The 17,366-nt window shown below is 31.9% G+C and overlaps 1 protein-coding gene across 2 annotated transcripts in view; it reads right to left on the reverse strand.

Annotated features, from left to right (window-relative positions):
* Window positions 1-14,773, reverse strand: part of LOC114339188 (AP-3 complex subunit delta) — a 164,356-nt gene extending 149,583 nt beyond the window's left edge. Inside the window, exons 1-4 of one of the 2 annotated variants that reach the window (XM_050647191.1) lie at window positions 14,603-14,773; window positions 14,419-14,521; window positions 14,257-14,352; window positions 3,241-3,369 (exon numbers count right to left, since the gene is read on the reverse strand). In XM_050647191.1, the coding sequence (XP_050503148.1) occupies window positions 3,241-3,369; window positions 14,257-14,352; window positions 14,419-14,514 (321 nt within the window). In that variant the 5' untranslated portion in view covers window positions 14,515-14,521; window positions 14,603-14,773. Of the gene's footprint in view, window positions 1-3,240; window positions 3,370-14,256; window positions 14,353-14,418; window positions 14,533-14,602 lie in introns of those variants that run through there. The other variant, XM_028289815.2, reaches the window with a different exon arrangement.
* Between the last annotated feature and the right edge of the window lie 2,593 nt (window positions 14,774-17,366).

Consider the following 17,366-nt stretch of genomic DNA (forward strand, 5'->3'; position numbering starts at 1 on the left):
AATATATACAGTTTAACGAAAACCGTTGTTATGAAAATTTTTAGTAGTAAGCAATGCATCTACAACTGGAAAGTTGTATTTCTTAGTTTTTTGATGAATTGCTATTTACTTAGATCATTCTACTGTACTACAGGTCGTCTACGATACAGCTTAACTAAACCTCTCTACAATACAGCCCTTTCACCTAGGGATTTATTTTTTCCACATTGAACAGTCTTCTTCTTCAGCCTGTTTATACTCTCTTCTGTTTTGTGCCATTTAGTTTCTCCCCACTTTTGCTTTGATGTTGTCTATTGTCTAGCCATTAGTAGAGGATCCGATATAAGGTTGATTTGCACCGATCTGTTTAATGGATAATAATTATTGGATATGTAATTTAGCATGTTAACAATTACAAAAAACAAGGGTTACCCGATCTAATCTTGTTCCAACTATAATTAATTAATAATTAAAAATGAAATTTTTTGATGAAATAGAACAAAATTCGACCCGGGCAGGTATTATTTCAGATTTTTTTGATCATTCTAAACAGAAAAGGTCTTTTACAATAATTTTTCTCTAAAGTTGATCGTTATCGAGTTATAAACCATTTTTTTCTTCGTTTATGGCCTTTATAAACAATTTAATACTGAAAAAAGAACGAAAGATTACAATTTACAAGGCTCAAAAACACAAGTAAAAAATATCATTTTTGTAATCATCCAGTACATAAATTCAAAAAAACTCTCAACATGAAGTAAAAGCCACTTCTATGTAATTGGTATATTTATTAAAAATTTTTAAAATCCCAATGGATTGAAAAAAATTGGTCCAATTCAGAACGTTTTGGGACCTATCAGTCCACCATCGGTGAATCTAAAATATAATAAGTAATCCCACTAATAAAATTGTGGGATCCCAATTTTATTAGTGAGATTACTTATTCTATTTTAGATTCACTGATGATGGACTGATAGGTCCGAAAACGTTCTGAATTGGACAAAAATTTTTTTTCAATCCATTGGGATTTTTAAAATATTTAATAAATATACCAATTACATAGAAGTGGTTTTTACTTCATGTTTTTTAACTATATAGTATACAGCCAACCTAGGGAACTACCCCTTTTTAGAGTACATAAATTCAAGTTCAAGCCTTTTTCTATCAGGTCTCGATAAGAATTTTAGCCATGATTTATGCTAAAATATATATTTTTTTAATTGTTAATGAGGAATGATTCTTATGGGGAGATGGGCATTAACAACTAAAAAACAATGTTTCAGAATGAAATAAGTCCAAAAGACTTATCAAGAACTGATAGAATAAGGTTTGAATTTGAATTTAGGTTCTTCGTAATTTCAAAAATGATATTTTATACTTATGTTTTTGAGCCTTGAAAATCGTCATCTTTCGTTCTTTTTTCAGTTTTAAATTGTTTTTAACAAGAAAACGATCAACTTTAGAGAAAAATTACAGAAGACCTTCTTTGTTTAGAATGATCTAAAAAATCTGAAATAATATCTGCCCGGGTCGAATTTTTTTTAATTTATAAAAAAAATGTCATTTTTTAATTATTAAATAATTATAGTTAGAACAAGATTAGATCGGGCAACACTTGTTTTTTGTTAATTGTTAACATGCTAAATTACATATCCAATAATTTTTATCCATTAAACAGATCGGTGCAAATCGACCTTATATCGTATCTTAGACTACATGGTTTCTGTGGTCTTTTTCTACTAATTAGATTTGTGCACATGTGGTCTCCAATGTACAATGTTTGTATCAATGTACATCCAGCTTTCATTGTTTTGTCATGCCATGTATCCTCTTCACTTCCATTTCATTTGGGCCATTCTTCCAGTTACATCTTCCACCTTTGTCCTACTTCATTTTGTATATGTTCTCTCAGAGATACTCCTAGCTCGTTCGATGGCCCTCTATGTTGTTCTTAATCTATTGGCTAATAATTCTGTAAGTGACACAGTCTTCATTCCATAGGTGTAAAATATAACTGAATAACCTTTTCTTTAGATTTATTGGTATCTTTCTTGTTTTTCACACAAGACTTGAGTCTTCCTACTGCTATCTAAGTCATTAGATTCTTATCCTAATAGCCACTTTACACAATGCAAGTAATTGCGCAATTAATTGCACAATTTCTTGCGCATCGACTTCCATTCCATAGGTCATAAGTGGTAAAATACAACTGAATACCCTTTTCTTGAGATTTATTGGTATTTTTTTGTTTTTCACACAACACTGTGTCTTCCTACTACTACCTAAGTCATTAGATTCTTATCCTAATAGCCACTTTACACAATGCAAGTAACTGCGCAATGAATTGCACAATTTCTTGCGCAAGAACTTGTGCAATAAGTTGCAAATAACTTTCTGCAATAAAGTGATTACACGGTGCAAACAATTGCATAAACTGGCATGAAATAGACAGAAATTGCTTTGACAGTTAACAGAGAAGAAACTCCCAAACGCCCTATCTATGCTTTGCAGAGATTGATTCCCTCATCACAGTATTTTGTTTTGCAATGTCTGGTGTGACCAAATAAAACAAGTTCTCAAAAAGTATTTTTATCCACTCTTATGTAATTTAAATGTATAGACGGTTCATTAAACTCCTCTCTAAGGTAACTCCTTCCCTTTAGTGATATCGCTATTTGTTAGCCACAGTCTAACTCAACAATGCTGTGTTTTCTTGTTAGATTTATCTTGTTGCAGTTTTATAACCACCGCACTAAGCAGTATTGCATATGTCCCAAGAACGATCTTATAATTATCCAGCTGAACAAAATTGGTACTTAAACAATCAAGCGTGGTCTTTATATCGAGCAGAGTGTGACTTTGAAATTGAGGAGGCAGAATGTCAATGTCATCAGAAGCTTTTAATTGTTGACAGGAAAGTAAAAACACACACAGTGTAGCGTTAAAAGTTACTAACAATAGTAACAATATAACCAAATTACAGAAAAAATTCCATGAAAAATAAGGCAGGTTCTATTTAGCAGCAACTTCTTGATGCAACAAGTTGCAGCAACTTTTGTGTGCAATTTTCGTATGGCACAATCTAATTTCTATTGCTGCAAGAAATTGTTCAATCAATTGCACAATTACTTGCATCGTGTAAAGTGGCTATTAAAGAGTGAGTATTTAGTATAAATTAAATAAAGTTTTTTTTTTCAACATCTCAATGAATGCTTTTTACTAATAATTTACAGAACACTGATTATATTAAATGTCATTTACCTCTGAATCACAATGAAATGACTGGCTGGCAGCAAGGTACCCGATTCTTTTTAAGGTAAATTTACTTGAACTCATCACTTCTATTATGTTAAAGCCAGCCCATGATATATCATAGCCCAACATTTGTAACTAAAAGAGAAAGAAAAATTGTTAAAATTATATTTATTAAACGCTTTTCTTTAGTTCAATAGTTTGCGTCAAATCTTTAGACGTTAATTTGACTGCCTTTTCTTCAATGCAAATGAATGAAAGTTTGCAGACAAATGCATTCGCGGGAACAATACACGAATAGTCAATAAATTTTTTTTATGTTTATTAATTGTTTAAATAAAAAAAACCGATTTTAATGGAAAATGCTTAAATTCTCTTGTTTTTTACAATGTAGAAACTTGAAACTTTTACGGATTGTAGCTAATGATATGAACTATACATAATTTCACTTTTTACGTTAATTGTTTACGTTATGCTTCATAAATAAACAATACAGTTTCAAATTGTGAACGCTCATATATTTGTTTATATAAAAATCGGCGCTTATTCGTGTCAACTTTCAATACGATACGAAACAAAACTTCAACCAAAAGTCGAATTCAAAAAATTCGTGTTTTTATCGGTAGTCTTAGAAAAACCACCGGTAGAGACGTTTTGTGCTACAATTAACATTAGAATTCGTTTTGGCGTATTAATTAATTAAACCCTTTTCTTTAGTTGAATCGTTTGGGTCAAATCTTTGGACGTTAATTTGACTGCCTTTTCTTCAATGCAAATGACTAAAAATTTGCAGACATGCATTCGCGGGAACAATACACGAATAGTCAATAATTTTTTTTATGTTTATTAATTGTTTAAATAAAAAAACTTGAAATTTTTACGATGAAAAAATTTTTACAATGAAGAAACTTGAAATTTTTAAAGATTGTAGCTAATTATATGAACAATACATAATTTCACTTTTTACGTTAATTGTTTACGTTATGCTTCATAAATAAACAATAAAGTTTCAAATTTTTTGCCGATTCCGACTACTTTTCATGTTTGTACATCATATGTTTAATACATATTTTAATAAACATGACGATATATTTTAATGTTTGAAAAGTGTAAGACTAAAAAAGTAAAAAATAAAAAAATATGAAAAAAATATTTAAGAAACGCTTTTCTTTAATTACCAGTGACTAAAATTAGAAATATAAAAAAATCAACCAAAAAGCAAAAAATAAAAAAATTGAAAAAATCTAACACATTTGTTAAAGAAAAGCGTGGGGCGAAAACCGTTTATTCGATGAAGACGCACCACGCTTTTCTTTGACGAATGTGTTAGATTTTTTCAATTTTTTTATTTTTTGCTTTTTGGTTGATTTTTTTATATTTTTAATTTTAGTCACTGGTAATTAAAGAAAAGCGTTTCTTAAAAAATGTTTTCAAATTTTTTTATTTATGCTATCACTTAACAAGAGCATGATGCTTTGAAAAGAAGAAACCAACTAAAGTTCTGAATTGATTCATAGACATGATTTTTAATAGCTTTTGCCAACATCCCATAAATAGTAGTCAACTTTTAACTAAAAGGGAACATACTGAGCCCTTATTCAAAAATGGCAACCAGATCTGTGTCAAGCCAAACTTACTAGCCAACTTGTTCAGTATCTGTAATTATTGACATTACGTCACGTCAGTCTCTGCTGGCTACAGGCTCACAACAAATATACAATATCATTATAGATTTCTTATCAGACACATGCACGGTTCTATAAGATTTTTACTCTAGCAAGGAATTTTCTAAGCATTTCATGCAATTTTAATGTCAAAATATCAACTCCGAGGCTGTAACCGGCCTTGTTTTTTGATCTGTTTTATAGTATTACACACTGAAAAGTTACAAAACTGCAGATTATTTTATCAATAATTAATTAAAAACCCAATGTAATTTAAAACTGTCAAATTAATAACTTTCATTTTTAAAATTAAACCATAAAAATCTACTACTAAAAACTGTAACCAACTTTTTGCATCAACACCGAGGCCTCATGAAAATATATGCCAAACTGCACTATACTGTTTGGCAGGCAGCTTGACAAGAGAGGAACGCTTCAGTCTAACCCAAATTGTGTGAAAATTTTTCAAGGTGTCTTAAGCTAAGCGTAAGGAAAGATCCTGGAGAGAATTCTGTGAAAACATTGAAAGTGTACCTGAATGCGCCAGGGTTAACAGAATCCTCAAAAGAGATAACATTAACAAACCCAAGTCAATGAAATTGCCCAATGGGAAGTATACGGACACAGAGAAGGAGACTGTAGAGCATCTTTTAAGTGTTCACTTTCCAGGGTCGACGCAATTGACTGCTAATAACAATCATCAAGCAAACAATAGCCCAACCAAAAGGGACTGGCTGACCTCTGACGAGATCTTTGGTTCTCACAAGGTCAGATGGGCTATTGAAACTTTTGAACCTTATAAAACTGCGGGACCGGATGGTATATTTCCTAAGCTTCTCCAGGAGGGTCTGGAAATAATCATGGGTCCCCTGATCATAATATTTAGAGCTAGCCATGCTCTGGGATACATTCCCAAAGCTTGGAGAAGGGCAAGGGTGGCGTTCATTCCCAAACCAGGAAAAACCGATTACACCTTAGCAAAATCCTACAGGCCTATAAGTCTGACCTCATTCATGTTAAAAACCATGGAAAAAATCTTGAACGAACACATCAAGAAAAACAATTTAAATGAAAATCCACTGCACCAACGGCAATGGGCGTATCAGGCAGGGAAATCAGGTGAAGCCGCCCTGCACAATCTAGTGTCGGAACTCGAAAGGAGTCTGCATCAGAAAGAAGTCGCCCTTGCTGCATTTTTAGATATAGAAGGTGCATTTGATAATACCTCAATCGAGTCTATACAAAGCGCACTGGTGAGGAAGAAAATCAACAACACAACATGCAAGTGGATTATTCAGATGCTTCAGAGCAGAATAATATCCACAGATACGCATGAAGATACCATAAATCTGAGGGCAACTAAGGGATGCCCTCAAGGCGGTGTATTGTCACCGTCATATGGAACATAGTTGTCGATGATCTGATTCATGGGCTAAGCGCCCAAGGAATCTGGGTCCAGGGTTTCGCAGATGATATCGTGATAGTAACTAGGGGAAAATTTCCCAGCACTGTTGCGTATCAGATGCGATATGCCCTTCACTACATAGAGAACTGGTGTCTGGAAGAGAACCTCTCCGTGAACCCTTCTAAAACTAAACTGATAGCCTTTACAAATAAGAGGAAGCTTACTGGACTGAGTGAGCTGAAATTATTTGGAGAGGTACTGGAAAGAACCAATGAGGTTAAGTATCTAGGGGTAACCCTGGATTCGAAACTCAATTGGAATACTCATATTACCAATATAACCAATAGGGCTAAGCGACTCTTCTGGAACTGCAGACGAGTTGTAGGTAAAACCTGGAGATTGAAACCAAAGGTGATATGTTGGTTGTACACATCAGTGATACGACCGACAGTTACTTATGGGTCAGTACTCTGGTGGAGAAAGACGGCTTTGCAATCTTATGTGACCACTCTCACCACCCTACAAAGACAAGCGCTTCTAAATATAACAGGAGCCTTGAATAGTACAGGAACGGCTTCATTAGAGGCTATCACAGGTCTCCCTCCGCTGGAATTGTATATTTATGACTATCATGAGGCTCAAAGCAAACAATACTTGGAGGCCAAATTATGTATTGAATAGCCACACAAACATTACTGGGACTATACTTGAGGAATACATCTTTATGATGAACTTAGATATGATGACACCAGAACTAATCTTCACTGAGAAGATTAACACAATTATACCATCTAGAGAACAAAAAGTCCCAAACATTAATGGAGACTTAATATGGTTCACTGATGGATCTAAAACTGCCCATGGTACTGGATCAGGAGTCTTTGGGCAAACATGTAACTATAATAAATCTTACAGCCTAGGTCAACATACAACGGTGTTCCAGGCTGAAGTTTTTGCTTTGGTGGCCTGCATTGATGAAATAATTGATGAGGACCCTAAAGCTAAGAGAATCAACATTTACACAGATAGCCAATCGGCTATTCTGGCTGTAAAGAACCCTCTCACCAAATCAAAACTGGTGAGAAACTGCAAAGATCTCCTCAATAACCTGGCAAAAGACAACAAAGTGTCTTTAATATGGGTGCCGGGTCATGAAGGGGTGCATGGGAACGAACGAGCAGATATGTTAGCGAAACAAGGCTCGAGAAAAACTTTTGAAGGCCCAGAACCTTTCTGTGGCATCACTAAAGATGCTATGAAAAACGAGGTTCAGAAATGGCTGATAAAGAATCATCAAAATAAATGGAGAACCACTCAAGGGCAAATCCAGACTAAAAAAATAATCAAGAATATTGATAAAAAACTCTCGAACAGTTTGATGAACCTCAATAAACGAGAGATCAAAACGGTCACTGAAATGGTGACTGGACATTGTCGTTTAAGAAATCACCTATACAAACTAGGTAAGGTGAATGAACCATGGTGCAGAAAGTGCGAAATGGAAGAAGAAACTGCCATACACATACTATGCTATTGCAGTTTGTTAGGTGATGTAAGGCAGAACTTCACTGGTCAAATGAGGTTTGAACCAGAAGAGATCTTAAAACTACCAATAAGAAAACTGTTGGCCTTCGTTGAGGCCACAGGACTTATTAAAGTTTAAGGAGAAGAACAGGGTTTGGTACAAAGGTCTTATGACCAAGTGCCAGAGACTAACGAGTCTCGCCTGAGTTAAGAAGAAGAAGAAGAAGCTAAGCGTATGTTTCTATACAGTCAACACCGAAGCCTTCGTAAAAGCTTAATTTTGCTATTCTTTTAATGTTTTTCTTCTAAGTACGCGCTATAAAGTTTTTTTGACACACGATGAATAAAGCAGAATTATTTTTAATATTTGTAGAAAGTAGAATTAAAAATGTATGAAATCATCAACACCGAAGCCCAGTCGTGCCTCGGAGTTGACGAACGTGCCTCGGAGTTGACGAACGTGCCTCGGAGTTGTTGAAAGTGTGTGAGTTGTCATTCTTAAACTAAAAAAATACAATTTAAATTTAGTCTGATATAGGAAAAGGGTTACTGGGTAAGCTCTCAAGATGTTTCGGTTGGTTTGGTAATTATCTTCTTTTTATAGAAAATGGCTCGTATACACTGGAGTACGACGGAAAAATAAAGGCGAAAGCCCCCAAAATCGTTAAATAAAGATTTTATGAAAGAAAGTAATATTTTATGCAGCTATGCTTATTTCTGTAAGAATATACCATTTTGGGTAGTCTTCTCTAATGTTGATAAAAGAGACATCTGTCTATGTAGGCACATTATGTGAAAACATGGAGCTCATGTGTGCAAGCGGATGAGAAATCATTATGTTGACATGGAGAAAATGGAGAAAAGAGAGAAGAATGTATAGAAAGGAAATGCCAAGATTGTGTTCAAAAGCAGATTAGATTTTTGAAGTTTAACGGAGAAGACACGGCTACATATTGAAAAGTTTTGTCAACACGAAGGCCGGTCTAAATCAACTCCGACGCAATTGATATTTTACCTATTTTTCATGTTTTTCTGTAGTAGTTTATATCAAAATGGAAGTGTTTTGTATAGTTTTATTACATGCCAATTTTTATTTAATTGTTACGATCATAAATTTCAATTAACAGAGAATTACGTCAACACCGTGGACACTTAGTCAACTCCGAAGTCACACTATTTCCGTTTTTCGGAAAATATTTAAAAATGATCTCTGCTGGTATCATGGGTAAGTTAAATAGCTCATTTTATAAAAATTATTTAAAAATGAACTAATTCTAAACCATGTTTTAAATTAAATTTCTCTACCTCGAAATTGCCGTCTATTTTGGCGAATCACCCATATATGATTTTAAGAATGGCGAGAATCGCTGCATGACATTTTAGATAATTCTGACAGTTGTCAGAATATTTATGTTTATATAAATATCAATATTTATATAAATATGGAATATATATGGAATAAAATTTCACTATACAATGTCCGAAAACTGGTCCGAATATACCAATGACATAAAATAGTTATATTTACATCGTTAAAAATTTTTTAACCTAGTATTACAAAATTGTCATTTTATCCGTTAACATTGTAAAACTCCTGTCAGGATAGATTACTTTTGTTTCAAATTATCTTTATTCGCATCATGGATTGGTTATCTATTTAGAGTACTGTAATTGTCAACCAATTATACATCTCTAAAGTATAAGTCGCTTAAATATGGAAATAATACCCTTTAACGAATACATAATTTTCGAAGTTCTATGTATAATAATCTCGGACATACGATTTTTTCTGTCACTTCGAACTTAATGTGTTAGAGCGAATTTGACAAACTATGACGCACTGAAAAAAGGGTTTGGGATAAACGGTAAAATGTTTTGAAAAATTTTGAAATCCTTTTGGATATTTTCATTATTAATTTAATATACCAATTAGACTAAAAATTTTACATTTTCTCTGTAAGTTTTTCTTTCATCAATATTGCTACAAATAAAATACAATAATAAAAAATTATATGAAATGTATGATATGAATATATGAAAAAATTAATAGAAAACTATAGTCTGTTTTCAAACCAAGAGGATTAATTTTTCCGTGCCCTAAAGCTTGCTTGTAACTATTGGTCCAACCTCAGGCAAGTTTACTCAACTGTTATCAAATTTTGACACTAATGACATTTATAAAATTTTGACACTATTGACATTTCATAGATTAATGAAGTTATATTCACGATTTTTTGTATTTTCTGCATTATTCCTATAATTTTTAGATTTTTAGTCTGTTTTTCATACAATCTGTTCTGTCAATATACATCATCAATTCTCACGCCTGGGAGTAGCACAGCATGCTCTTGGCTACATTGAAGTGAAATGTTTTACCAAGCTCAGCGACATATTGGGTGTCGATATTAATTTGCAACTGTACTGCTATAATCATTTTAAATTAAAAGTAAAACAATTTTTACTATGTCATAACATTTACAACCGTGTCAATTACGTCATTGGCTTCTTAAGTCACAGACACATGACATCTATCGATGCCATCAGCACGGGTGCAAAAATCACTTTGGTATATTGCACCTCTGCTCAAACATTGCACCAACAGTTTAATAAAACAACAAAATCTTATCTCAAAAAGTATTACATTTATAGTTTAAGTATTTGTCGTTAGATGACACTAGTGTCATTATATGATTAACCAAAATCAACGGTGCACTAAACATAAACAGTGTCACATATCGACTTAAGCAAGGCATTTGTCCATCCAAGATGTGTATAAAGCGTTGTTTGTCGAGTTAAGACAATACAGGGTGTTTGGTAAAGAATGGGCCATAGCTTAACCTTGATTCCTGAGTTTAAAATATGTCGATTTAAGCTAATTTACCTTAGTACCAAAGTTGATAATAACCGAAGTACAGGGTGTAGCTTTTATTTTATTTATTCTTGAATATTACCTGACAGGAATGGGATAACAACATGAAATTTGGTAAGCGGTGGTTTTTTTGGGATGAGAAATCTAAATTTGCCACCAAAAATGATGTATTACCCAGAGGGCGCAACATACGTCTTTCAGCACTCATTTAATGCGTTCAATTTTTTTTATCCCCCACTCTACATAGTTTTTGAATCAAAATTTTTATTCTCTCATGCATGATGGTGCGCGAATAGCAGAGAAATCTTGCAACTTTCTCAAATAAATCATATTGTCAATTGAAATTATCAAATTGACCTATTCGCTTGTGCAAGTACTTGGAGGGGATATGAGAAACGATCGTGCTCGAATAGCGGAGAAATATTGGAACCTTCTTAAATAATGCATATTGTCAATTGAAATTGTCAAATTGACGTATATTTCATACCTACTGTCTTTTAAGAAGATAAATTATATATTGCTCCACAATATTGATATGATATGCAATTATTACATAAGGTAAATTTAATTAATTGTATTTTGCTTGCAGTACTGCATTTTAATAACTAATTTTATTTACTACATACAATTGTTTACGTTTTAATAACATAACCTGAATCTTATTTTTTCTTATTTTTTTGGACTATGGCCTTGACAATTATCCAGTAACCAGGACTAATATAATTGGCCAATATAATTAAAAGTGCGAAAAATGTTGCTGAGCGTATAAACCAGGCTTTACTTTGCTGAACTTGCACGGTCCCAATATTTCATACCTGCTGTCATTGAAGAAGAAAAATTATATGTTGCTTCACAATATTGATATGATATCCAAATATTATATAGAAGTAAATTTAATTAATTGTATTTTGCTTGCAGTACTGCATTTTAATAATTAATTTTATTTGCTAAATACAATTGTTTATTTTTTAATAACATAACCTCAATATTACTTTTTCTTCTTATAATTTTTTTTGGGCTATGGCCTTGACAAGTATTCAGCAACCAGGACTGATGTAATTGGTCAATATAATTAAAAGTGCAAAAAATGTTGCTGAGCTATGAAACCAGGTATCGCTTTTCTTAACTTGCACGGTCTTAATACTGCATTCATCTCGCTAAACTCAACCATTTTCGAGATAAGTGTATTTTAAATCGGCGAGGCAACATAATTTTTTGCATAATATCATTGTAGTTACCCGCGAAAAATAACTTAAAACCATAAAAATTAACAAAAATGTATCGCACATTTCTTAAAATGGAATTTGCGATGCAATGACATAAATATGAGAACTATCACAATTATTATGGTTTCAATTTTGTTTTTCGGGTCTAACTACAATGATATTCTGCAAAAAATTATGTTGTATTGCACATTTAAAATGCGTTTATCTCGAAAAAAATTGAATTGAGCGAGATGAATGCAGTATACCTTTTTTAGGAAAAAAATTGAGAGAATAAAAATTTTGATTCAAAAAGTATGTAGAGTGGGGGATAAAAAAATTAAACGTATTAAATGAGCTCTGAAAGATGTATGTGGCGCTCTCTAGGCAATACATCATTTTTGGTGGCAAATTTAGATTTCTCGTCTCAAAAACCCTGGCTTACCGAATTTCGTATTATTATCCCATGCCTGTCAGGAAATATTCAAGAATAAATAAAATAAAAGTTTAACTTTGACACCCTCTATTTCGGTTATTATCAACTTTTGCACTAAGGTAAATTGGACCGCGTTATGTAATTGTGGATTAAGCGCCAAAATGTAGTTTTGAGATAAATCGGTTTAAAGATTTTAAATTTGTTTTTGGTACTATTTTTAAAATATAGTACTGATATGTTTCATATTTAATATATTAATGCAAATGTAAATGGACTTTTACATGTGTTTAAAATTTTTTAAAAATAATTTATATTTTAAGAGTTATTTGATCAAATGTCGCTTAATTCGTTAATGATTTTTTAAGATATGCATGAGTTAAGATCCGAATACCGGATTAAGAGACATATTTGGCGCTTAATCTGATGTTTCCTGACAAAGGATGTCTTTTAATTCGATATCTTAAACGTTAGTAAATATGTTATGTTTTGTAATAAAGAATTAACCTACTATTCATGGCACTTGATTCGATATTACACTTACAAAGATGCAGATTTTTGTTTATGACAATGGATTATGTACCATTATTGGCGTTTAGTTCGAAATTACAAATCCTAGTGTGAGATTTTTTTTAATAAAATAAAAAATGTCGCTTAATACAGGCATTTAAAAACAGCTTTTTTTTAATTTTTTTTACAAAAAACATATTTTTATACGTAGATTTGCACCCTAGCTGCAAGATGGCACTATTATCTTGATTTTGGACTTTTGCCGGTAAATCCGTTATTACATAACGCGGTCCAATTAGCTTAAATCAAGATATTTTAAGCTCAGGAATCTAAGGTTAAGCTATGGCCCATTCTTTACCAAACGCCCTATATATCTGATTACTTCATTCAAAACAATCTGCGTATGTGCTTAAGAAAAGTGACACATTTATCACTTATTTATTTTCCTTTTTGCAATATTTTTTGTTTAATGTTGTTACTTGCATTTAAAGTTACCTCACTAAAAAGTATAGGTCTCTTAACCAGATAATAATATTGATATTATATTCTGTACTGCAAGAGCCACTTTTGATAAATAATATATCGTACATTTTTTGGTATTTTATATGTATAGTGTCACAACTCAAAAAAAAAATTTAACACATTCATACTTCACATGTATACACATCTTCTTATGGAGTAAATGACTTCATATGCAGTTGTGTTCGCAAATGTGTTAATATGTTTAGCAGAATTAATACACTATTTTGTAGAGCCTCAAAAACCTTTATAACTGACTAAAATAGTTATTACACTAATTTTAATATTTTTTTAATTAAACCCAGAAAAGTTCTAGCACAAATTTTAAAAGCCGTTTTCTCGATACTTTACTTTTTTGACATATGATGTGACACTATTTGAGCAGAAGTGCGATATGGTCAGCCTCTGTGAGAAGCTAGTGTAAGGTTGTCGGCAGTGAAAGGGTTAAGTGAGTTTCTTGAATTTTAAATAGTTTTAATGTAGTGTATTTTATTTAACGTTTTGAAAGTTTTTAAAATACTTTATAATGTTTATTTATGTTTATATTATTTGATTTGACCTGTCTGACAGATTTGCAGAAGACTTTCCTCTTGTTTGCAGGTTTTATGATGAATAAATTGTATTCGTATTTGCTAAAGTTGGTGTCGGTCATGCACAAGATGTTTTTCAACCAAAACAATAAAACTATGTCGACAAGTATAGCTAATATAATTTTTAAAAATTGGTTAGTATAAAGCCATAACATCCAATTAAAAGCAATTAACTTGCATTATTTGATTTAACAGCTTTTATTGACAGTATTTATGAATTAATAGAAAAACAATTATTTTTATTGATGTCCTACATCTGTTTGTAAATGAAATCAACATGATATATATAAATAGAACAGCTGTACTCACATATGTAAGCTTAGCAATCGCATTACTCTTGACTGACAAATTGTCCTGTCTGAGTTCTTGCTTGATATCTTCCATACATTCAGAAATATATTTGGCCTGGAACAAAAATAAAGTGAATGAACTATATTTTGGACATAACCTGCTAAGAATATATTTACACACCTCATTTTCCTTGTTGTTCCTTATCCCCCTTACCAAGTCGGTTAAGTTTTTATCAAACATTCGCTCTAAATTTCCTTTTACCTTTTTTAAAGCCATTTTTTAGCTGAAAAACATTTAAAAATCAATAAACAATCCTAGCATATTTTTAAGTGGAGAAACCTTTGAATCCCATTATTTTACTTACAGTTTTGGTTGCGACAGGAGTTTGTTGACTTGGAAATAGATACATGTATTTCATATCATATCACAGATTCTCCCTAATTGCACAGATTTGTCATTGATTGCTGATAAATAAAAGTACAGAAATAATATACAGATTAGCGAATGCCAGCCACGTTCAATCGTCAGATTTGACATTTGACTATTTGTCATTTCTTTTTACGTGATAGTGACATTAGAAAGCTGTAATGGTAACTGTAAAACTGTAGTGTACAAGACCAAACATATTTAAATTTGTTTAACCAAAATGACACACATTGCATTTTTGTGTAAAGTTGATATTTTGGTTCTAATTTTGCAAAGGATATAAAAATTAAATTCGTTTTTATAGAAATAAATAAAGAGAACAAATTCATTTTAGTCCAAATTCATGAAAATGACAAAAGTGGCTTTGACATTTGAATATTTGCTCTGTGCTTTGATCTTGTGAATCCGGAAACGAATATTATCATAGACGTACGAATTTTTTTTCTTGAATTTAAAACGAAACAGTTTTTTGTGTGAGCGTGGGAATCTTCTAAACACCGTACCTGGCGTGTGCTGGATTCACAACATTCGAACACAGAGTACATTCGAAGATTCGAACGCAGTTCTCCTGTTAATATATTTATATTTACGCTGTGTCTAGGTACACGCTAACGTGTACGCAAATAAAAAAGTTAGGTACACGCTTAAACGTCATCAAGTCAGTGACGTCACGATTTAGCGTGCACTCTGACTGGGTTTTTTGGTACACGCTAATTTGAGCCGCGTGTATGCTGTGGTAAGTATCGCGAGTGTCAGAGTGTGGTTAGTAAATATTGATTATAGTATTTTTACTACAAAAACGTTATTACGTAGGTCAAAATTTTTGACGTAAGAGAACTGTCAAAACATTAGAATGTGACTTTTCATTATTGCCGTGTTTATAATAAACATAGCAATAATGAAAAGTCACATTCTAATGTTTTGACAGTTCTCTTACGTCAAAAATTTTGACCTACGTAATAACGTTTTTGTAGTAAAAATACTATAGTAAAGAGTTTTCGTATTTTTTATTTGTTTAGTGTTTTTTTTTAATTAACTATGGAGTGTGGACAATTATTTAGTTCTTTTAATGAGTTTAACATCATTTTAAAACAGTATGAAAAAGATAAGAGACAAAAATTCGTGATTAAGTGTAGCAGAAGTATTAAGATAAAATATACAGGGCGCTTGATTAGTGTGATAAAGCTCAGTAGATCCGCAAATAGAAATAGGTAGCAATAAAAGTTAGTAACAAAAATTGTAGCAAACTTATTTGAGCTTCATATTACAAAATGAGTTAAAATGTTACAGGACGTTCGATAACATAGTGGCAGACCAAACTTATGTTTTTTAAATGAAACACCCTATATTTTAATTTATGTTCGAAATCTTCTTAACTTTAGTTAAGATAAAGATAAAGTTATAACTAATTTTCTATGAAAATCGTAACAAGTTCAACTCCCTGTATAAATAAAAATAAATACAACAGCATTGGTTTATAAACTGGTATAATTAACTTAAGTATAAAACTTATTTTAACAGTGTTTTGTAACATGTCATGTCAACTAAAAAAAAATATTTTGCCTACCTAAATACAGTGCGGTGGAATAAGTGTTGCCCCCACCCTGTTAACTTGGTTATTTTAAGAATATAAGCAAAACGCTCGGACAGGTCGATTTTTAAACTAACCATAGTATATTATAGCATCAACGTTTCGAACTTTACGCGATCCCTCTTCAGGTGACAGACATAACTTTGATTTTTTTTAATGGGAAAGTACATCATGTGACACCTCATTTAAAAGCTCTTAAAATACTGAGTTCAAAAATGTATAATACTTTAATCCTGTTTGAGAGCGTAGGCGCAAAATTTCGGTCGAATTCTTTTTAAGTGCAATGATTTTTTTCGAATCCTGAAAAAACTAATAAATATTTTTGAAAAATTTAAACGCAGAATGAAATATTACAGTATTCTCGATGGTCCAAAGTCCCTGAGAACTCCTATAATGTTTATTTTAATAAGTCACAGTGGTGGAAAAAAGAGAAAATTTAGTGTTATTTTTAATTTCAAATATATCATTCAAAAGAAACTTTTTGTTTATTCTAAGCGACTGTCAGCCCTCGGTAATAATCTAATCTTTCATTCTGCATTTAAATTTTTCAAAAATACTTATTAGTTTTCTCAGAATTCAAAAAAAATAAATGCGTTTAAAAAGAGTTCGACCGAAATTTTGGGCCTGCGATCTCAAAAAGGATTAAAGTATTATACATTTTTGAAATCAGTATTTTAAAAGCTGTTAATGAGGTGTCACATGATGTACTTTACTATTTAAAAAAATCAAAGTTATGCCTGTCACCTGAAGAGGGATCGCGTAAAGTTCGAAACGTTGATGCTATGATATACTATGATTAGTTTAAAAATCGACCTGTCCGAGCGTTTTGCTTATATTCTTAAAATAAACAAGTTAAGAGGGGGGGCAACACTTATTCCACCGCACTGTATATATTCTGTACCGTGGAGGTAAACAGTCGTATATCCACAATGTATACATTTGCAAGAAAGCGCAAAACATTAAGATTAGTCAATAAACTATAAAAAAAAATTTATTTCCATTACGTCGAATTCAACATTATTGGTATATTATAATATGTAAATGAAAGTCTATTACTGGGTATTAGTATTGTTGAGAAATTAATATGCTTTTATATACACATTGATGTATT

The sequence above is a fragment of the Diabrotica virgifera genome, chromosome 3 (assembly GCF_917563875.1).
Source record: "Diabrotica virgifera virgifera chromosome 3, PGI_DIABVI_V3a".
Classification (NCBI taxonomy): domain Eukaryota; kingdom Metazoa; phylum Arthropoda; class Insecta; order Coleoptera; family Chrysomelidae; genus Diabrotica; species Diabrotica virgifera.